Source organism: Coffea eugenioides, chromosome 8 (genome assembly GCF_003713205.1).
Source record: "Coffea eugenioides isolate CCC68of chromosome 8, Ceug_1.0, whole genome shotgun sequence".
In the NCBI taxonomy this organism is placed as follows: Eukaryota; Viridiplantae; Streptophyta; class Magnoliopsida; order Gentianales; family Rubiaceae; genus Coffea; species Coffea eugenioides.
The window spans coordinates 10983169-11006800 of NC_040042.1; the positions used below are offsets into that span (position 1 = coordinate 10983169).

A 23632-nucleotide genomic window follows, 5' to 3' on the forward strand; every position below is an offset into this window, starting at 1 on the left:
CCCAGAATTAGTAATCAAAACTGTAAAATTGGTATGCATGTCCTATGAGAGAGCCCTTTTATGCCAAGGGTTGGCCTAGTATGAAAAAAAAATGCAATCCTCTGGAGTAGGCACCATACAATACCTGATGGATCCGATCGACTTATTGAGATTCAATTGAAGAGCATTTGAAAAAAATTGGACTAATTGGATCTTCTTTTTCGGAAATGATAGATAACTAACAAAATGAGGAGAAAGTTCGAATGGATTGATTGTTTTGATTGACACATAAAGTGATATTAAAAATCAATTTAGTGTGAAAAACTTATTTTTGAAAAGATTGAAATGTCTCGACTAGTTTCTTCGGTGAACCATAGATCGAAACTTTAAAGAGAATAAATGGGTTAAATGAATCGAATGAAATTGATTGTTAGTTCAAAAATTGACTGGATTATCCTGAGAGTGAATAAAACTGATCCAATGGATTGGATGAAATTGAGAATTTATTGAAAAATAAAATAAAACTGACTAAATGAATAATGAATTGGATGGAATTGATGATTTATTCAAAATTGATTGTATTGTCCTAAAAATGAATAAATTGGTCAAATGGATTGGATAGAATTGACAGTTTATTCAAAAATCGACTGGATCACTGGCCAAATGAACAGAATGAAATTGATGATTTATCCAAAATGAAATTGAATGAAAATGAAATTAAAAATGAGCAAAATTGTATGAATCGAATGATCTATAAAAAAAAAATCGACTCAATCACCTTAGATGTAAAAATGGAATGAATGAAATTGATGATTTATCAAAATCGATGGAATTGTCTGCCCATTGGTAGTTTCAAAAAATTCATTGTGATTCATTAGTCTATGAGCCTTCGGAAATCAAGATTTGGCCTTAACATACTTATCATCTCAACAATGAGGAATTTGTGAATTTTTCAACTTAATGTCATTTACGCAAGGGACTTTTACCAATTCTGATAAAATGGTCAAAAAGTGATTATTAAAGGCTCATATTCTAATGCGTAAAAACTGTTCCATCATTCTCAATGCCGTCACACGGAAGGGATCGAATCCTACCTTACCTTGTGCACTACTCCTTTGGATGGTACAAAAATATAAACGTGCAAGTCTCATTGGATTATATATCCGAAACAAAAGGTGGCTTATTCCTAACGCGGAATCCCCTATGCGGCATTCCCTCTAAAGTTGATGTATGATGCCAGTTTATTAAAGCGGTTAAATATGCAATGAAATAATTGACATATGATCTAAAAGTGCCCCATTTAAATGTCTGGGTAAGCCTAAAATGATGTGCAGTACATATTCAGATACAATTAACTAAAATTTAAACATGCTTGATATAAAAGGCGGTCTTATCCTAAACGAGTACCATGCCAGGACTCTTATTTCTAAAGTTTGTGTATGCAGAAAAAGAGAAAACAAGAAGAGATTAGTTCAACAAATAACACATAACACGTTGAGACAATAAATGATACAAGAATGAAAAATAAATAAAGCGAAGAAAGAGGGGTGAAATCCCTCCCCTCGTGTTTAGTGTTACTAATCGGGTAGAGTTGACTCTATCATAGGTAATTTCTAATATGGATGCATGAGGTATTGACTCACTAATGCATCTAGACTCGATAGGTTTTATGGTCCCCGAGTCTTCAGATTTGGAAACCAAAGGTCATCACTCCCAAGGTTCCTTGTCGGTGGCTCGAGCGATTCCCCAAACACCGCTACGCACACATCGTGTCACGGCTACATGTTTGAGTGAATCTATAAAAATTCTCAACTTTCGATTAAAAGCTAAAGGCTATCAACCCAAAACTTAAAATGGAAGTTTGAGTGACCCCTCGGATCATGCTACGCACACACCGTGTCGCGATCACACGTCCAAGTGGGTCACCTAATCCTAATAGAGAAGAGTGGCTTGACAAGCCACTAAAAGAAAAATAAATGAGGGATAAAATATAAAGCATATGCACGTATGCTAGTGCTCCGTTTGGAGGGGAGGGATCGAGAACCAATGCGAGGCTCTAGGGTAATATCCCCATCCCAAATGCAAAGCGCGATACGAATAAGTAAATAAATAAACCATTCATCACATACACGAAATACGAGAAACGAATACGAGTGTGAAATGCAAAACATCCTAAAAAGAAAAATGCAACCTAAAACATCCAAATATGATAAAACATCCAAATATGATAAATAAAAGGGTTAAAAAAAGAAAAAATAACTAAACCAAGTGCTCGGACTCTCTAGCGGTCCCCAGTGGAGTCGCCAAGTTGTCGCGCCCCATTTTTCGCGATAGAAATAAAAATAAAAGGGTGTTTATAAAAGAATGTGATTTATTAATAATAAATGAAAAAGGACCTAGAATGGGACTTAAAAAGAATGCGACAATTTGGGTCCAAAAATTTAGTTTAAAAGAGTTTTTTTAAAAAAATAGGAGTCGCCACTTGGTATGGAGTTTTGGTGTACCAAATCACCCGAAAAATGAAGTAAAATAAAATAAAACACTTTTTGACAACTCCAGGTCTTTGAAAAACAAGAGAAAATGGGTCCGGGAGTCACGTTTGAAGAAAGGGAAGGCAAAAGTTCGATTAACTCAAACCTAAGGCACCCTTTCAACCTAATCTAAGCTAGTTGCGAGATTTAGTCAAAATTTTCCTAATCTAACCCTTAATTTTATCACGTTTGGATGTTTCCTACATAAATGCAAATCTAAATTTAAAAATATCGAAAGGGACAAAATGTTCATTCAAGTGTTTAATTGAACCAATCGCATTAATTGCGAAGGCCAAAATACTTTCTTGAAAGGGTCACGAGTATGCAAATGATGAAAAAGAAAAGTAAAGAAAAGAAATTAAATTATGTACATAGATATAAGTGATCAAAGAAAAAGGAAATGCAACATAAAAGGTACGGGAGGCAAAAAATCGTTACATAATTTTCTTATACAGGGATTAATGGGATATTTAAACTAAAAAGTTATAATCACCCATTTCCCATGTTTGAAAAATAATTCTCCTAACATAGACAAGCAAATGAACTAATTTAAATGAGATACAATTCTAAATGACATGATTAACACATATAGAGGGTAGGGGATAATATAATAGGGAATATCACGCAAATGAGAAAAGATCCTAAAAATGAAAATATGAATAAAAATGTAATGAATATCACACAAAGATGAATCTAATGCAAAACGGCTTAAAGGGTCTAGCATTGGACTAACCCATTTCTAAAAATCCTTACTAGCGTTGGACTAGCAAGTAAACGGAGGGAGAAGCCACAACTAGCGTTGGACTAGTGTGGTGACGTCATGCATTTTTAAATACATAATAAGACAAGTAGGCATAAATTAAAACAAATAAACACATAAGAGCACGTAGCATGTAACACATAAGCATAATATCTAGATGCAAAAATCCTAAGGAAAGCGGGTAAGGCACGTGTGACAGCCCCACCTCCCCTAAGGCGTACCAAAGGGGTTAGCGGACTGCCTGCCCAACTCTAGCCAGGACTACTAAAACAGTCAAACACGTGGGATTGTTAAAAGAGGATAATAAATTTATTATTTATTTATTATTTTATTCCTGTGCACCCGTTTTTTTTTATTTTCTTTATTATATTCCTTTTCTCAACATTTTATCAGTAAATATAGTTTTTCAATCATTTTTCTAGTATAAGGTAGTTCGTGAGAAATTTAGAACGTAATTTGGGCGTGGGACCCGCTAGTGCATTAAGTGAGAGAACTTTGACCAATTAGGTTAAATTTTGCGTAAAGGGATTTTGTTACTAGGTATTAGGAGATAATTGGAGGTTGCCTAGATGGATTAGCCATGAGGGACAAGAAGATAACTCTAGCAAGACAATGTGCCAAGTGTCCAATTTTGGTTGGACCAAGCTTGCCTAACTTTTGACTAAACTTTCTTTACTTTCCTTAAAGTCCAAATTTGACTCAACTCATCTTCATTCTTCACCATCTCTTGGCCGAACCTCTAGCAAGCAAAGGAGAAAAAATTCTTCAACCTTTCATCTTCAAATCCTTGCCAAATCTTGAAAACTAACCGATTAATTCCCCAATTAGTCCATAAAATCATCTTCCTAGGAGTGTTTGAAGAACTTAGTGGTGTTGTTTTGGAAGAAAACCTCACAAGCTACAACCTTTCTTGAAGAACAAAGGTATCTTGCTTGGAACTTATCTTTTGTTAGTAATTTTGGCCAATTGGTGCCTTATAGTAGTTATATACGTGATTTTACGGAAGATTTGGTGGATTGGAGTGAAGTTTCCTAATTTTCTGATTTTTGTTGGAATTTTTCTGTTTTCCATGATTGATATGATTGAGCTTGAATTGATGGTTCCAAATGGTGTTTTATAGCTCTCTTGTGCGTTAATTGTAGTTAATTGCGAAAATTTCCGCTTGTGCGGAAAATTTCAGATTTAGGGTTTCAAATTGGGGGTTTTCTATAGTTGATTGTTGAACTTCTAATTGGCTATAATTGAAGGGTATTGTGACCCTAATGAAGTATATTGAATGGCTTATGTATTGTTTGGGTGCTTGTTGTTGTGTTGGATAGTTTTAGTGGTTGTCTTGCAGGTTGGAAAAACTGAAATTTTAGGGAAAATGCTGTCCGAGTGTCTAGGGTATTAGATTCGTGTGAGCTGGGTTGAGATTGACTATAAATGAACGGTATATTGCCATGGGGACTGTATTTGGGAATCTTTGGGTATGAGACCCTTGATTCCGGTATACTCGAGTAATACCAACTCTGTACTGTTTGGTGTTCGGACCCGGTAAGGGGAAAGTGAGGTGGACGGATAATTGGAGTAAAGAGGAGTCTACGGTCATGATTACCTGGTATACATTGACGGAGAGTCAATGAGATGAGATCAAGCATGGTAAAAGAGGAAAAGGGCTCTTGAGAGCCATCCGTATCCGTATCTTTTTTTTTTTTTTTTCTGGGTTCTCACAGCACGTAACACATAAGCCACATAATCACACAACCTATCTATTACATCGGGGAGCGCCTAACTACAATCTAAAAGGGGAAATAAAATAAAACAAATCTAATTATCCTATCTATTACATTTTTGAGGTATTTAAATGCCTCTCACATAATTATAAAATTAACAAAACAAACATAAGAAAATTTAAATGAACATTCAAATCAAATAAACATAGCATATAAAAATATATAAACATATAGGAGCACGTAGGAGCACATAAGAGCACATAATTGACATTAAAATAATAATAATGGGGTACCTCCCTTTTGAAGTGGTGACTAAACGGAGTTAAATTGCCCTATTTATACTCAAAATGAACAAAAGAATCATGACACCAATTTAATTGAAAAATAATAATAACAAAAATACTAAATTCACACTAATATGTCAAACGTAAAGAAATTTAAGAACATCTAAAAATTACAAGTTAAGTATATTCAAAAGTAGCATAATTAGCTATTAAAGAAAAGAAACAATCATAATAGAGAGAGTCAAAATGCATCAGGGACTGAATTGCAAAAATTGAAAAACTTTTGGGGACAGAAATTATATTTTTTCAAAGTTCAGGGTCAAAATTAAATGAAAGATAAAATTTAGGGACCAAAGTGAAATTAACTTAAGGACCTAGATGAAAGGAATTTAAAATGTTATGGGCCACAGTGAAACTACTTCAAAGATCAGGGGTTAAAGTGCAACTTTCGGTTTCTGATTTGGGCAAGAAAAAGGCCATTGGGCCATCATTTTATTTATTTGGGCCGGATACTACCTAAGCCCAGCCGAAAACCAAAGGAAACGAGCAGGCCAACTTGTCTTTTTATCCCTCAAGCCCAACCGAAACCCAAAAGAAATACATCAAAAACCCATTTCTAAAACCCAATTAAAACTAACTATTGGCCCAACCGAAGATAAGAACCTTAGCCCAAACCATTTTTCTTTCTTTCTTCTCCTTCCTCTCGTTTCTTCTTTCTCCTCCTCCGGCAGGGTGAAGCTTTTGGCAGCCGGCCGCCGCGGACTGCCGTCGATCGCCAGCGAATTTTTTTTGGTCACAAAAAATTGTCAAAATACACACCCCAACTCGATTTTTCGCATAGATTCCAATTCCGGAGTTAGTTTTTACAAAAATTGACCCTAAAGTGGCCAAAAAGCCAAGAAATTAGTCCAGTTTTTATATTTTTTAAACACTCAAATCTTCACCAAAAATCATAAAATTTATGCTAAAACACTCCTTATAACTTCTACATTACAACTATAATCTTAGTTTGACAGGTAAACAACAACAAAGTGATGCATTAAGTCAAAACAGCCCCAAAAATGAAGAAAATATTTCAATGCCTTTAAAGCTCAAAACTCCAAAAAATTTAGATAAGCAAACATTTCCAGGCCTGGTGCTAGCTAACGGTCATCAGTTTTGACAACAACATGCACAATATTCAGCTTTTAAATCCATTTTTCCATTTCGGCATTTTATCAAGCATTTGGCATGCATTCACAGCACCGTTTCTTTTTTCTTAATTTTATACAGGCTTGTCCCAAAAAACTTCAACAACACCACAATAGCAACAAAAATCAGTGAAAGGAAGAGACAAATAGGTAGCCAAACATGCATTTAATCTAATTAATTAAAAAAAGAAAAGCTGGAAAAAAATACCTCAATGAGGTTGTGGTCCCTTGTCTAAAATTTTGAGGAAGTTCCAAGCTCTTTGTCCAACCGGCGGCTGCCTCCTTGTGTCTGAATAGTGTGTGGGTGTGTTGTGTGAAGTGAGCAAAGAGAGGGATAGGCCGAGAGAGTGAGGGAGCTTTCTTTCTTTTTGTTTTTTGTTCTTTTGAGGGAGAGAGCCGAGAGGGATGGAGATTTTTCTTTTTTTTTTCTTTTGTGGCTTCTCTTCTGTGTCCTGTGGGAGAGAGCCGAGAGAGGGAAATGTTTTTTTTTGTTTCTTTTTGAGTCTTGTCTGCTGGTCCGTCCAGAGAGCAGAGAACCGAGAGGGACTTGTAGCCAAAGTGGAGCTTGTGTGTTGGATTTGCCAAAAATGATGATTTCTTAGCTAATGAAAAGAAAGGTCCATGGCAATTGAGCGTGGAATGGATTAATAGTTGTTTTGGTAGGGAAAATGATGAAAGTGATTTTTTATTTCTTGATTTTTCTCTTTTGTTTTGTGTTTTGTTTTTTTCAAAAACAAACCTACAAAAATGAGAAAATCATACATTAATATATATTAAAAAAATGATAATAATAATAACTTATCAAATAGATAAAATTTCAGGAAACATTAAAAATTGACAAAAATTTGGTGTCTACAAACAAATTATTATCTAATCATTATATATAGATATTGTTCTTGATAAAATTATAAGGAGTGCATAAATTTTTGGTGGTCAACAGCCCAAATTTGGCTCTGTGGCAAACAGCCTAAAGAGGCCAGATGGGATTCAACTTGGCACCGGAAGGTTGATCCAACACAGTTACCAGCTTAGTGCATATGATTCAAGGAATAAATCTTATTATTTGCAAACCCCCTCCATTGCTGTATAAAAGTGCACTTTATGAATGGCTTTATTATAAATGATCTATAAGTTCTTTTTATTCCTATCATACCAGACATGCAAACAATCAAAGCAACAACCAAACTTTGCACAATCCCTACCAAAACTGGCTGATTATATAATAGGAAACCAGCCATATAAATTCGTGTGGCCAAGGGTGTGTAGGCCCTCTAGAATGGAAGACATGAAACAAAAAGCACAAGATCTTACAATTATCCATTGAAAGAACAAGTATTTTCATGCATGCCCAGAAAATGAAACGAGGTTGAATCGAGATTAATGCTGACCAACGATCTCATAATCACCAGATTAATATCCCTCCTAACTAAACTGGATCAATCCGATTCTTTTTCCTTTCCACGAGCCATTTACAACAGTTGAAGGATTGTGTAAAGCCTCGAGTACGACTGACATTTCTGGCCGCTTAGAAGGCTTGGGATCCAGGCATGCCTTGGCAACAAAAGCTACAGCCCAGATTTCCTTCAAAAGAACCTCATCTATGGTTAAAGACCCATCTACGATGTTTAGAATAAGTTTCTTATCCAGTGAACTAACGTTGGACAAGGTGTTTGCCATGCTATCGTTTGTCATACGATAATTGGCAAGGCTAAATTTCATCCTGCCTGTGACCAGCTCAAGCAAGACCATTCCAAAGCAATAAACATCATAGGCACACGTTGCATCAGATGTACCTGGCCATTCAATACATGCCTTAGACAAACATATTTTGAAAATTTTACAGTTATATATTAAAAGGGACTGCTCAAAATAACTTGATATAAGCTACATGTAGATTCGGCGTACCAGAAATACTTCTCTCAAAACCCCTGTTCAAAATGAAGAGAGAATGTCACAAAACTTAGCTAAGCTGCAGTATTATAATAGGAGATAAAGTGTAGTACCGATTTGGATGCTGCTGAAAATCAATCAGCAGTTTAGCACTCGTTACATAAAAAAGTTCACCGTTCATGTTGATTTTTGCCCTTTTGGACAATGAATCCTCAAATATCATTATAAGTTTATGGTAGAGGTGTCAAAATGAGTTACTTGGGCGGGTTTGAGTTGGTTAAAATGGGTAATAAGTATAAGTGAGTCAATCCATTTATACCCATTTAATTATATGGATATAAATGGGTAAGTCAAAAATTGAATTGGGTAACCCAATTACCCATTTATAACCAATTTATTTTAATTTTTTGTAAACTCATTTAAATTCATTTTTGTAAACTAAATTATCGATTTACATCACATTTTGCACCCATCATTAATTTTAAATATTTACTAATAATACTCATTAAGCCTAATTACCAATTTTTTTTCCATCCGTACTCTATGTCGTAAAATTACATATTATTTAATAATTGAACAATAGAATATAAAAATTGAACTAAGTACTATGAAAGTTAACATAAAAACTTAATTAAAAAATCTTGAAACCCTAGCATTTTTTTGTGTGTAAATTTAAAATTTTATTTTGGAAAGGTAAGAAAAGAGGCTAAAACTTGTCATAAATTGGTAATGCTAAAAAATGAGCAAGTTAACAAACTAAGAGAAAATAAAATGATAAGATAAAACTAACAAATAATAATAATAATAATAATGAAAAAAAAAAGTAGTTAACATTATAATAAAATGAAAAATCTAAAAAAAAAAAGGTGGGGGAAGGGAGGAGGTTTGATGGATTACAATTCTAAATGGGTTAATTGGGTTTGATAAATTACCCACATATATTAAATGGGTATTATTGGATAAACCCATTTATACCCATATGTAAAAACTTAAGATACCCATGCCCATCTATTCATTGGCGGATATGGGTAAATTTAATTAAATGGGTTTGTTTGTCACCTATAAGTTTATGGCAATGCCAAAAAAGGGAGTTCTTTTCTGCACTTAAGAATTTGCCTTAAACTAGAAATTAGAAATTCGGAAAGCAGCAAACTGGTAGCTTTGAATAATTTCGAATTTTCAGTTATATATTTTCAAATTTTTTTGCCTTAAACAAGAATTCTCCATTTTTCGATTTGGTATCCGTTGGCACATCTAGAACTCACATAATTTACCATGTGTACATATATTAATAATTATTACCCTTCCTTACATTTATATACTTTTCCTATTTAATTTTATCTATTGTCCCTTGTATTTGCTTATTTTTCCTAATTAATCTTGCATTCCAAAAATATGACACTTGAAATAAAGATCGAAAAAAAATATACTTCATTTTTAAAAAATTATTTCCTTAGTACTTTCTTGAAAATGGAACATGCCTGGAAAAATATATTAATCAATGTCTAAGAAGAATCTTTAAAAAAAATCCTAAAAGGAAAGCACACCAAAATTAGCCAAATGCATACTTGATCAAACACATACCTGGAAAACCTACTCCCATTCGTCTCTTTCGCTTGAGTACAGACCTCATGGAGTCTCCCCAGCTGCACTTCAAAATCATGATCAAGAAGTATGCTACTAGCATCGATGTTTCTTCCCCCCAAAAAAAAAAAAAAAACCAAAAAGAGAAGTATGTCAAGTGAAGACCACAATTTATTCAAACCTTCCAAAATAAAAATAAAAAAATATCATATGTAAGATTAACCTTCCTACACAAGTCGTAAAGAGATTTTTTTTAATATTATACATGCAATAAATAAATAAATAAATAGATGAATGAATAAAAATAAATCTAACCAAATTCGAATATGGGCTACCTATGAACAAGTGGTGGATCACATTTATGGTGTAAATAGCACAGACCCTCTGCAACTCCTCTTGCTATCTTCAATCTCGTTTCCCACTTCAACCAATCTAAATTGTTACCGTGGTAAAATGGAACAACATTCCTGGACCAAAAGCTGTGCAAGTCCGTATGAGGCATATACACTATCAGCGTTGGATGAATGACAACTAGACAAAATTTAAATTTAAAATTCAACTTTTGTACACATGTCATGAATCCAATGATGATAGTGTATACACCGTCAGTGTAGGAAAGATTTACTCATTTGTAAACAAGAAACTTGTGATTGTCATTCTCCAAGCAATGCCCCAAAAGAGGGACAAATCTAGGATGAGAAACTTTGTTGTAAAATTCTAGTTCTCGCATTAAGGAAGTTCTATTGATCAAGGACAAGTCAACTTTCTTCACTACTACCCGAATTCCAGCTTCTAAAGCACCCCTAAACAGAAGCCCTGTGCGGGCATACATGATCAAGTTGGAGCTGCTGAAGTTATCGGTGGCTTGGAGAATTTGATCATATGTAAATGAACTCCTGGCCAACGATGATGGTGATGGAGGTGGTGATGGTATTGATGATGCTAAAGAAAGATCGCTGGGCGTTCTTTGAGCAATGAGCCGGAGCTCCTCCCTGAGGAGTGTAGCTCCGACCAGCCTTTCCCAGTTGTCGTAAATTCTGGACATCTTGAATGATTAATCTAATAGATTCTGTTTGGTGGAAAGATTGATTAATCTAGCGGTGGTTTTTGCGTTTTGATAGGTTGGTAAAACTTCAGTCTGTCTGAAAGTTGACTCGTGATGTACTCCACTCCTTTTCTACAAGCTGGTTGAAAATCATGAAATTAATTTCGGTATGAGTAGGAAAAAATATCTGAAGCAGGGTTTCGAAACCAATACTGTTCCTAAAACCGGAAAATTTGATTGGGTAATAGTCACTGGTTCAACCGTTGTTGACCTGTGATTTTACAAGTATGTCATAAATAATTTTTATGATTTAAAAAATAATTATATGATTTTGGAATAATCCAGCTTTCGGTGAAAGGATTGAGTAATCTTGTCTTAATATTTAATTGCACTAGTGAATTTATCATTTTTTTTATAGAAAAGATCGTTTCATTTAATAAATCTGTACTAATGGCAGAAAATATATCAAACAAACATGATACATTTACATATAGATCTGAAATCAATAAATATAACATATCTAAGAAATCAATAAATATAACAGATCTAAGAAATCAATATAAATAAAAATAATATTGATGTTCTTATATATCTTTTAACTGGATGAATCATCATAATCCAATACATCTATGCATGTCTTCTTATAATCAAATCTGATTAAAACTAGTTCAAGTTCAAAGAGAAATTTTAGATCTAAGAAATTAGATTCTAAATTTACAAAATCTCAAATTTCACAAAAAGATAAGAACTAAAAATGCTATCACAAGAAAAAACCTAGGACAGAATAAAACTCTCACCAAAATAATATAGAAGAGAAGAAACTTTTACTAGCAGATTTTAAAAGAGAAAAATCTCTCACTAGAAAACCCTAGGAGTGAATCTATCATTAATAAAAACACACGAGTATTTCAAATCCATAGGTCAAAGTTTGAGAGTAATTGACTATAATCTAAAGTCAAAAAATTGTAAACGTCAATATATTAGCAACATTTTATTAAAAACATAGGATATTCATTAAAATTAATACTGACTTTTAGGTTTTTATCTTTGGTAACTTGACTATTAATACTGACTTTTAGGGTTTTATCTTTGGTAACTTGACTATGAGTATCAATTATGCAAAGGAATTTGGAAGCTAAAATGAACAAAAAAAAAAAGATAAAGTTAACATGACGAAGAAAGGGAAAAATCAGTATATGAATCTTGATGATAAAAGAAAAGGGAGTAATTTGCTGCACAAGAATAAAATATCAAGTGTTAATTTGTCTCTCTCTCTCTCTTTTTTGGTCGATAATGATAACTATCTAACTTACTTTTACGCCTATTCTATGGAGGAAGGGAAAGCCTGCGTAATAAACTATAAGACCAAATAAGTGCACTACTTCATTATATAAGAACAAGAAGTATTATGCATCTTGTGTGATGCATCGGGTGAGATTTGAATCTCCCGATCTTTTTGACCAAAAAAAAAAAAAAAAAGAATCTCCCGATCTAATGCATAGAAGAGATTTAGGGACTCTTCCTAACCACTGGGCCAAGATCCAGTTATTAATTTGTCAGTCAAACTTGGTGTCCCGGAGCAAGGGACAACCAGACAAGTGCAATTATGATTCAGAAGGTTCTTCAAAAAATCATTTCGGTTGAACGCTCTTTGGTTGACCAGTCTGTTTGGTTCGTTGGGCATTTTTATCCTTTCCACGGGCTGGCAACCGGAGACCCTCTGCAAGTGGGCTACCTATGAACAAGTGGTGGATCACATTTGTGGTGTAAATAGCTCAGACCCTCTGCAATTCCTCTTGCTATCTTCAATCTCGTTTCCCACTTCAACCAATCTAAATTCTTACCGCGGTAAAATGGAACAACATTCCTGGACCAAAAGCTGTGCAAGTCCGTGTGAGGCATATATTTGTAAACAAGAAACTTGTGATTGTCATTCTCCAAGCAATGCCCCAAAAGAGGGACAAATCTAGGATGAGAAACTTTGGGCTTGTTTGGAAGTCCAAGTTTTTACCAAGTTTTTATTATACTAGTTTTTTAACAACTTGTGCTACAGGAACCTCAAAAACTTATCAAAATTTTTTAACCTACACACTTAAAATATCCAAAACACAAAAAAAAAACTCCCTTCCCCTTTTCTTCTTCTTCCTCCCCCACCACTACCTCCGTCAACTGCTCCGTCACCGGCCACCACCTCCGCCGCCGGTTCCGACGCCGATCACCTTTTCCGGTGCCGATTTTTTTTTCCTTTTTCCCTCTCCCCTTTTTTTTCCTTTTTCCCTCTTCCCCCGCAAGTTTTTTTTTTCTCTCTGCGTCTCCCCCCCTCCTCCCCCACCACCCTTCCCCTTCCCCTTTGGCCGATCTGGTCGCGAGACCAGATCGCACCGAGGGAGGGTGGCGGGGAAAGGGGAGGACAGAGGGAAAGGGGGATTTGCCCAAAAAAAAAAAATTGACAGGTGGCGGGATTCGGGGGTGGTAAACGGGAAGGGGCCAAGGGGGTGATGGGGAGAGGGGGAAGGTGGCGAGGGGGTGGCGGGGCAGTGAGGGTGGCGGGGTAGAGGGGGAAGGTGGGCCTGTTTGGAAGTTGCGGGGGAGGGGGTGGCGGAGGAAGGGCAGAGGGGAGGGCAGAGGGAAGGGGGTGGCGGGGGGAGGGAGAAAGCCGGCAGAGGGGGAGAAGCAAAGCAGGGGGAAGGAGGGGGGAGGGAGTGGCGGGGGAAGAGGGGATGGCCGAAAGCAGGGGGAAGCGGGGTGAGGGGATGGCGGGGGAAGGGGGAAGGCGGGCAGAGGGGGTGGCGGAGGAAGGGGGTGGCAGGGCAGAGGGGGAGAAGCAAAGCAGGGGGTAGCGGGAGGTGGCACTGCTGGAGGCAGAGGTAACGGGGAAGAAGAAGAAGAAGAAGAAAAAAAAAAAAAAAAAAAAAAAAAAAGAAAAAAAAGTTTTTAACCCTACAAAAACTTCTACAAAATTTTTCTCTTTACAAAAAACTTCTACAAAATTTTTTCAAAAACTTCTACAGTACACTACAGTAAAGTTTTAGACAAACTCCCAAAAAATTAGGGTTCCAAACAGGCCCTTTGTTGTAAAATTCTAGTTCTCGCATTAAGGAAGTTCTATTGATCAAGGACAAGTCAACTTTCTTCACTACTACCCGAATTCCAGCTTCTAAAGCACCCCTAAACAGAAGCCCTATGCGGGCATACATGATCAAGTTGGAGCTGCTGAAGTTATCGGTGGCTTGGAGAATTTGATCATATGTAAATGAACTCCTGGCCAACGATGATGGTGATGGTGATGGAGGTGGTGATGGTACTGATGATGCTCTCCGCAGTACATAGAAAAGCCCTCTGCAGTTTTAAAACATATAAAATGAAATCTCATATTTTGAACTAAATTATAAATTAACAAAATTTGTTAAATTTAACGAAAATGAGGGTTTCGGCTGTTAAAGTTACCGGATTCCATTACATTTACCGGATTCGATTAAATTTAACAAATTCTGTTAGTTTACAATTTAGTTCAAAACATGAGGTGTCATTTTGTATGTTTTGAAATCACGGGAGGCTTTTCTGTTTATTAGATATGACACATGAGGTTTTTTTGTTTTTAATCCAATATATTATAATGATTTGATATATGTGAAGTAAAAAATAATTAAAAAATATATTTACGAAAAACGTAATATAATTTTTTTGTGAAAAAAAAAAAGCAATCCAAACAAGGCCAATTTTCGACGATGGTTCTCTACTATAATGCTCAACTGGAGCAACATGTTTCAGCTTACGTGACTTTCAACATACAAAGATTAAACCATATCAACTCCCGCTGGTCTCCTGGTGCCGACTTTCTTGCTAATTTACAAAATCGCAAAATCTTTATGAGATTCAAAAATCATCCATTTTTTCCACTGATCTTCTCGCTCAAAATTTCATGCCTAGTTACTATAAATCTTTAAGAAAATCACGCCCCAAGTTCTGCATTTCAATTTCGGAAAAGTTCTTAATAAACTAAACTTAAAACAAAAATTAGTTAACTGCATTACTGTACAAGTAAACTAGATTATATGGATAATATAAATTAAAAAAAAAACTGCCATGAGCATCAAATAAGCCGACCAATCACATGTCCAACTTCGAGATTGCTGTCATTAATTTTTAATTAACAAAAATCCATAGAAAAACGTACATAAGAGTTTCCAATAGACATCGATAATTTAATGCATAAAAAATTGAAGATTTATTAGTCAACTTTTAATTAATTTTTTTAATCATATAGACATATAATAATCTCTTAACTCTGAAATGTTGAATTAGGAAAAATTACGAGTATTACTCTGATTTGATAGAAAAGGGGTAAAAAAGGGGGCCAGACTCCACGTCATTAAAATGAAAATTTATCAAACTGTTCAATTAGAGATTCTATGAATATCGTGCAAAAAAATAGAAAACGATGGAAGGAAGCAGGAATGAAAAAGGAAATTTCTATTAAAACAAATTAACTAGAAGATAATTGCAATATATACCTTTAAACTATCAATAATTAGTGATTTGTATTTTAAACTATTGTTGTAATTAAGTATGTTGTGCAGCCAAATTGTAGCAAATTGCTTAGGTGAGTTGAAAACCAATGAATCTTATATCAAATATTTTTAGCTTTTGTTCTTGAACATACTTTATTGGTCCGAAATAAGCACGAGTATTATGGTTACTAAAATGGGATTAATTTTTATGCACTATCGGTGTAAATTTTTTTATTTTTTTACACAAGCAGATTTAGATAAATGTCGCATCATTATTATTCAAATTTTAAATTCACTTTTTGTCCACGTATCATATATTTATACCTATTAGTGTAAAAAAAAATTTACACTAACAGTTTATATAATATTAGTCCTTCTAAAATCCTTTTGAGAATAATAAAATGTTATTGGTTTTCAATTGAGTTGAATAATGTGTCGCAACACATTGTAGCACACGGTATTGAAGTGCTCAAATTATCAATATGTTATATGAAATGCAAATCAGTGGCAGTTCAAGATGCACATTGCAATTTTCAACCCCTTTTCAGTTTCATGTTATGGCCACTTCAAGTATATTGGGTCTAGAATTGAGATCTAGCTGAAAATTACTACATAACGTTGTGAACAAGAATTCATTGTAAATGTCAAATTGGCATTTGCTTAATGACGTATATTATATAGATATCTTTTATAGTCATCATTTGACTTCTATTTAGTAATACTACAATTCCAAGAATAGCTACTAATATTCTACTATCATGCAAACATAATTCTAATAATGCGTATGGGGGAAAGTTGGATAAATATTAGAAAGAGTAAGAATGGGTTTTATTTTACAATATACTAGTTTTGAACTTAAGAATTTTCTTATAAACAATTGATGTGTTAATTCCAAATTCGAGTTTCACTCAATAATTTTCTCATTACTTCATTACAAAATGGCTACTATAAGAGTCAATTTATTAGTTTTCTATAATTAAGACAAATTAATTTTTTTTTTACATTAGTAGATGAACATTTGGACTAATCCCAAATGCATTTCAACATTAGCACACCACATGACTTTTCTAATTACATGAAAGTACAAGAATATGGATATCCTTTAATAAGTTACAACCTAACTACAAATAAGGCTTTTGTAATGATAATAGAATATATGAGTATTTTAATCCATTCATATAATAGATAACCCTTTATTCCCTCACCGCTTCTTAAATTTTAACCCTTCCTTAAATTTCACTCTTTCCTTACTGGAAAAAATTTTAAAAAAAATCATAGATAACCATTTTGTGTATTAGATATCAGTCTAACAATAAATGGTTCAAAATGTTAAAGAGGCTGAAAGCAATTAAAGTACAATATGTTACTGATCCAGTAATTTCCCAACTCTTGCATTTATTGATCCAATAATTTCCCAGTAATTACCCCTCCCTTAAATCTCACTCTTTCCTTATTGGAAATTTTTTTAAAAAAAATAATAGATAACCCTTTTGTGTTATAGATACCGGTCTAACAATAAATGGTTCAAAATGTTAAAGAGGTCTGAGAGCAATTAAAGTACAATATGTTACTGATCCAGTAATTTCCCAACTCTTGCAAAGGTACAATTCCTGTAATGACAAAGTACAAGTAAACAACGTTAACCCAAAAAATGAAGAGGAAAAAAATTCCTCTTCCCCTTCACTACACATTTGAAATTTCAAAATCCCATCTTGACATTGGAGACATAGATACCCCACGCAAGAATAGAAAAGAAAAGGGTTAATCACATTTTATCTGCTTAAAGAATATCCGATTTATCAGTTTACCCCATAATCTTTAATTTTGCTCACTTAATCCCCTTTAGGACAAAATTGTTCTTGCATTATTTTGACTTTTTAATTACCTTGTTTTCCTTTCTTTTTCTCTTTCTTCTTTATTTAATTCTTCCTCTTTCCCACAAAAATCTTCACCTTAATGATTGAAATTAATAAAGAGGAATTGCAGAGATCTATCTTCTCCTTAAATGATTAAAAAAAATATTCAAATCACTTTCCTAAAATACAATTTTTTTAGCCTTTCAATTCTTTTAATTTTGGGTTTTCCTCTTTCCTTTTTAGTTTCTCATTTTATTCTCAAGAAAATATCATAAGATGAAATTGTTTTCCTTTCTTTTAGTTCTTTTTCTCTTTCTTCTCTCTTTCATCCTTCCCAATAGAAATTCCATTTCAATGAAAATTTTTGCTTTGAGTTTGTAATTGCATATTTCTGGGTGAAGGTTTAAAAGGCATCAAAAACTAATTTTGATTTTTTGTATGATGCCACGTGTCACAAATTTCAATTGATGATTATTAATCAGGTCACAATTTTATCTTAAGATATTTTCTTGGGAATAAAATGAGAAACTAGAAAGGAAAGAGGAAAACCCAAAATTAAAAGAATTGAAAGGCTAAAAAAATTGTATTTTAGGAAAGTGATTTGAATATTTTTTTAATCATTTAAGGAGAAAATAGATCTCTGCAATTCCTCTTTTTTAATTTTAATCATTAAGGTGAAGATTTTTGTGGGAAAGAGGAAGAATTAAATAAAGAAGAAAGAGAAAAAGAAATAAAAGAAAGGAAAACAAGGTAAATGAAAAGTCAAAATAATGCAAGGGCAATTTTGTCCCAAAGGGGGTTAAGTGAGCAAATTAAAGGTTAGGGGGTAAACTGAAAAATGGGATATTCTTTAAGGGGATAAAATGTGATTAACCCAAAAGGAAAAAAAAAGGCTCAGGAATTCGAATCCCATTAAACACCGCCGTCCCAATGCTCCAGGTGGGATATCAAATACAGTAATCTAACTGCTCCTATACGTAGCGTAATGGTACTTTAAAAAGAAAAGGCTTCTTTTTCAGCTCATTACTAGCATTCATTTCAGTTTCACCGATTCCCCAGTTCAGGTTTCTGCAATTCAATACTCATTTTCTTCATGACCCCTTTTCTGTTTGTCCATTTGGGTGTTTGAAATTCTGTTAATTTGTTATTTTCTCACTTTAATTTGATGCATTTGCTTAATAAAAGCTCTAATTTCTGCGGGGTTTCTCCCTTATTTATTAAAGTTGCTGTTACTGTCAGTCTTTTAAGTTTTGTGGGTTTTGTTAATGTTCCTCAAATTTGTTGATTGGTTAGTAGGAATACATGCTTCTATTTTGGTCGTGGACTTTGCTTTGAGCTTAAGTTGCATCAATGTAGCTTCATTTTCTCTTAGTTGTATTTTCTTTTCGTTGATATGTTGATTTTGGTTTGTAGATTTTTTTTCAATTTTGTTTTGTATATTTGGAGTTGTTTTTAATATATTATATGGATGTGGTGTTTTTAGAGTTGTTTTTGTTTGTATATTATTGTAACATCATATATGAAAAATCCAAACAGAGCTATAGTTGTTCAGGCCAAAATATTTAGAACCACTTTGGCTAAATTTGAATACTTTAGGAATTACGTTTGTTTTGACTAAAATAGCAGGGACTAGTTTAAGTGTGCCTATTTTTTAATAGTGAGGAGCCTTTAGGGTAAAGTTTGATTAGGTGACGTGAAGTAAATATTTGTAGGAAACAACTACAGGATCCTTTTTGGGTACAAGGGTCTTTAGCAAATAGTTTAGACTATAGAGTAGTTGTGTGGATAAAATGCAGTGTCATGCTGGAAGGAATGATTTATCGCAAACAGAAGTTTGGCACAAACGGGTATAATCAGATTGGAGGCTGGAGAATACAAATGATATTTTGCTATTGCTGATTGTTTACTTAGTTCCTTACACGAGGTCACTAGCACAACTTTAGGCCTTATTCTCGCTTGTTTTAGATTTTGCGAAATATGATTATAAAAAGTGATTATAAAGAATAGAGCAAATTGCGCGAAATGTCACTAAACTATTCCGAAGTGCCGGTTCTAATCACTAAACTTTTTTATTAGCCAAAAATGTCACTGAACTAGTAAATCTGTACCATTTTAGTCATTCCGTGTATTTATGCCGTTAGGAGAGACGGAAAGTCATTTTTTTAGGGGCAATTTCGTCTACATAGTTGTTAAAAAATTTAGACCCTCATTCTTCTTCCTCAAAGTCACAGCAAAAATTAGACCCACTTGCTGAATTCCTCTGCCCAATTTCTGGGTCTTTGATGTCTGATCCTGTGGTGGTTTCTTCTGGCCAAACTTTCGAGCGGGTTGCTGTTCAAGTTTGCAAGGATTTAGGGGTTATCCCAAATTTATCCGATGGCTCAACCCCTGATTTTTCCGCTGTAATTCCTTATTTAGCTCTTAAATCTTCGATTATCAACTGGTGTCGACAATCCCATGTCGAAATCCCCTCCCGACCTGATTATTCTTCCATGGAAACCACCATTGTTCAAGCAAAAACGGCCTCTCAACGGGAACATTCAGTTTCTGAAACGGAGCTGCTGAGAGGGGTAGAGAATAACCCTCCATTTCTGTTTTCTCATGCGGCTTCTGATTTGAATCCCCGCAACAATTACTCCTCGTCTTCGGAGGAATCTGTGATTGCAAACGCTACCCCTTTTCTCCCATTTGCCACTCGTCCAGCTTGCTATTCTTCGCCATCATCATCAGCTCCGTCATCGTTTTTCTTCAGAAACAGTATACGATGAAGCTCTGGGTACACTGGATGGAATTGGTACTGGTATTGGTATGGATGAAATGTTTGTGATGAAGTTCAAGAGTTTGGATATGATGGAACAGGAGGAAGCAGTGATTCTTTTACGAAAAACCACTAGAGCAAACGATAAAGATGCTAGGGTAAGACTTTGTACCCCCAAGCTTTTACAAGCGATAAAACCTCTGCTGGTTTTGAGATATCCAATTGTGCAGACGAATGCAGTTGCTTCGATTGTGAATCTTTCGCTTGCTAATGTGAATAAAGTGAAGATTGTTCGATCTGGGATGGTTCCGATTCTGGTTGATTTGTTAAAGGGTGGATTTGAGGAGTCTCAGGAGCATGCCGCAGGTGGGATTTTCAGTTTAGCTCTACAGGACGAGAATAAGATGGCGATTGGGGTTTTGGGAGCTCTGGAGCCATTGTTGCATGCTTTGAGGTCCGGGACCGAGTTGACTCTGCCTTGGCGTTGTATCATCTGAGCTTTGTTAGTAGCAATAGGGTAAAGTTGATTAAGCTTGGAGCCATTGGGATTTTGTTGGGGATACTGAGGAGTGGGGTTTTGGTGGGGAGGGTGGTGTTGGTGGTCTGCAATTTGGTGTGTCACCGGAGGGGCGGTCGGCATTGTTGGATGGCAGCGCGGTGGCCAGCCTGGTGGCAATTTTGCGGGATGGAAGTGAGTCTGACTCGTCCGAGTCAACGCGTGAGAATTGTATGGCAGCTTTGTACTCACTAAGTCATGGGAGTCTGAGGTTCAGAGGGCTGGCCAGGGAGTCTGGGTCTTTGATTTTCAGACATCAAAGACCCAGAAATTGGGCAGAGGAATTCAGGTGGGTCTAATTTTTGCTGTGACTTTGAGGAAGAAGATGAGGACGAAAAAGCATGAGGGTATAAATTTTTTAACAGTTGTGTAGACGAAATTGCCCCTAAAAAAGTGACTTTCCGTCTCTCCTAACGGCATAAATACACGGAATGACTAAAACGGTACAGATTTACTAGTTCAGTGACATTTTTGGCTAATAAAAAAGTTTAGTGATCAGAACCGACACTTCGGAATAGTTTAGTGACATTTCGCGCAATTTGCTCTAAAGAATAACTACAATTAGTAAAAGCTACTCTTTAGTTGATTATGAATTTTGCCTTTTTTAATTATTAAAAAATTTATAATCTGAATATAAAAATAAATGGGAACATTAAAAATTGATTATTCAAAATCAAAATCCATAATCAATAAAATAATCAACTGAGATCAACTCCATAATCAGTTCTACCTGTTGGTGTAATTGATATACAAGCACACAAGAATGCAGAAATTTGTATTACACAAATCTTTCTTAGACAGTGGAGTTAAAGATGATGATTTTGAGGCGTGTTTGAAACTGTTTTTAAGGTGTTATTTGCTTCCACCACGCATAGTATTTGCTATAGGGTTATGGTAAATTACCTTTAAGATACAACAAGATTTTGAAAAAACTTGATAGCAAATGTTAAGATTTCTCTTATAAAGAAAAGATCAATGCTTTAGTTAGTTTATGTGTTAGACGCTTGTCATTTTTACAGTGAAAATACAACCCATGGGTCACAAGGTATTTAGCCACTATTTTACATATTTATGGACATTAAAAGGCACTACTATTAAGCCTCTTCAATAGATAGAAAATGCCAAAAATATTTAAGAAACTTTTGGCTTCCAACAAATCCTTGCGTGACCAGATTCTTTATTCTAACAAGTTTCATTTCTGTTTCATTCACAAACTATTCCAACACTACCAATTGCTAATACCATTTACTCACCAGCCAAAGACAGCTTCATTTTCTCGGAAACTACGGGAAATGTCGAAGCCACAATAGCTAATACCAATTGTTCACCAAAAATTATCCCAACTGACTCAACACACACCCTAGTATCATATTCATATTTGTGTAACGCATTAATAGGTTAACAGTATGTATTCATTTAGTATACAGTAAAAGATATAGTATATATATTACAATAATATTATTGTATATAATTTAGAATTAAAAATTAGAAATTATTATAATAATATTGTAAATAATATTATTGCCAATTTTGCTAGAAATTATTAGAGATTGGATACACATCATTTTTCTATTTTATCAAAAGGCAATATCCGATCTAGAATAGTTCTGCTGGTTTTACATTTTGTGCCAAGTTTGAATACCCTAAGTAGGATATGCTAATGAACTTAGGGTGCAAAGGGTCCCATATTAAAGTTGAGGGTGTAAAGTGGAAATTATTGGAAAGCCCAAGGAAGCAAACTGGAAATTAAATTTGGAGATAGAATTTAAATTTCAAGAAAATAAAACTAAACTAGATTTTGTTGCAGCGCATACCCATTACAAATTCACAAATGAGATGGTGGGTAGATTTGTAAAGGGAACTTCAGAAAGAATATATAAAGTGACAAGATTTGCTTACACCATAAATCATCTCTTACTTTGTGTATAGCATAGATTAAAGATTTTAGAAAATTCTTTTTAAATTTGAATTGTATATTTAGTGCATCTTTTTTTTTAATGTGTTTGCCCTTTTAAAGTTCACTTACACAAATAATATCTTTACCTCTAATTCCTAATATTTCAAATATTTTGTAATTATTCAATATATTCAATTAGAAAACTTAATGCATAATTTTGGGTGTATTTGATGCATTCAACAACTACAAAAGAAAGTGCTTGTTAGATGAACAATGTCGCGCCCCATTTTTCGCGATAGAAATAAAAATAAAAGGGTGTTTATAAAAGAATGTGATTTATTAATAATAAATGAAAAAGGACCTAGAATGGGACTTAAAAAGAATGCGACAATTTGGGTCCAAAAATTTAGTCTAAAAGGGTTTTAAAAAAAAAATAGGAGTCGCCAGTTGGTATGGAATTTTGGTGTACCAAGTCACCCGAAAAATGAAGTAAAATAAAATAAAACCCTTTTTGACAACTCCAGGTCTTTGAAAAACAAGAGAAAACGGGTCCGAGAGTCACGTTTGAAGAAAGGGAAGGCAAAGGTTCGATTAACTCAAACCTAAGGCACCCTTTCAACCTAGTCTAAGCTAGTTGCGAGATTTAGTCAAAATTTTCCTAATCTAACCCTTAATTTTATCACGTTTGGATGTTTCCTACATGAATGCAAATCTAAATTTAAAAATATCGAAAGGGACAAAATGTTCATTCAAGTGTTTAATTGAACCAATCGCATTAATTGCGAAGGCCAAAATACTTCCTTGAAAGGGTCACGAGTATGCAAATGATGAAAAAGAAAAGTAAAGAAAAGAAATTAAATTATGTACATAGATATAAGTGATCAAAGAAAAAGGAAATGCAACATAAAAGGTACGGGAGGCAAAAACTCGTGACATAATTTTCTTATACAGGGATTAATGGGATATTTAAACTAAAAAGTTATAATCACCCATTTCCCATGTTTGAAAAATAATTCTCCTAACATAGACAAACAAATGAACTAATTTAAATGAGATACAATTCTAAATGACATGAT

General features: G+C 34.4%; 1 protein-coding gene and 1 pseudogene across 1 annotated transcript; one reads left to right on the forward strand and one right to left on the reverse strand.

Annotated features, from left to right (window-relative positions):
• Positions 1–7658: 7658 nt before the first annotated feature.
• LOC113780235 (probable LRR receptor-like serine/threonine-protein kinase At2g16250) lies at positions 7659–10435 on the reverse strand. The gene is made up of 4 exons (XM_027326046.1): positions 10269–10435; positions 9934–10044; positions 8365–8387; positions 7659–8252 (listed from the first exon to the last, which is right to left on the reverse strand). Exons 1-4 carry the CDS (start codon positions 10433–10435, stop codon positions 7882–7884), a joined length of 672 nt encoding a protein of 223 aa, XP_027181847.1. The 3' UTR covers positions 7659–7881.
• Positions 10436–14252: 3817 nt separating this feature from the next.
• On the forward strand, positions 14253–21169 carry LOC113780236 (annotated as a pseudogene).
• Positions 21170–23632: the final 2463 nt, after the last annotated feature.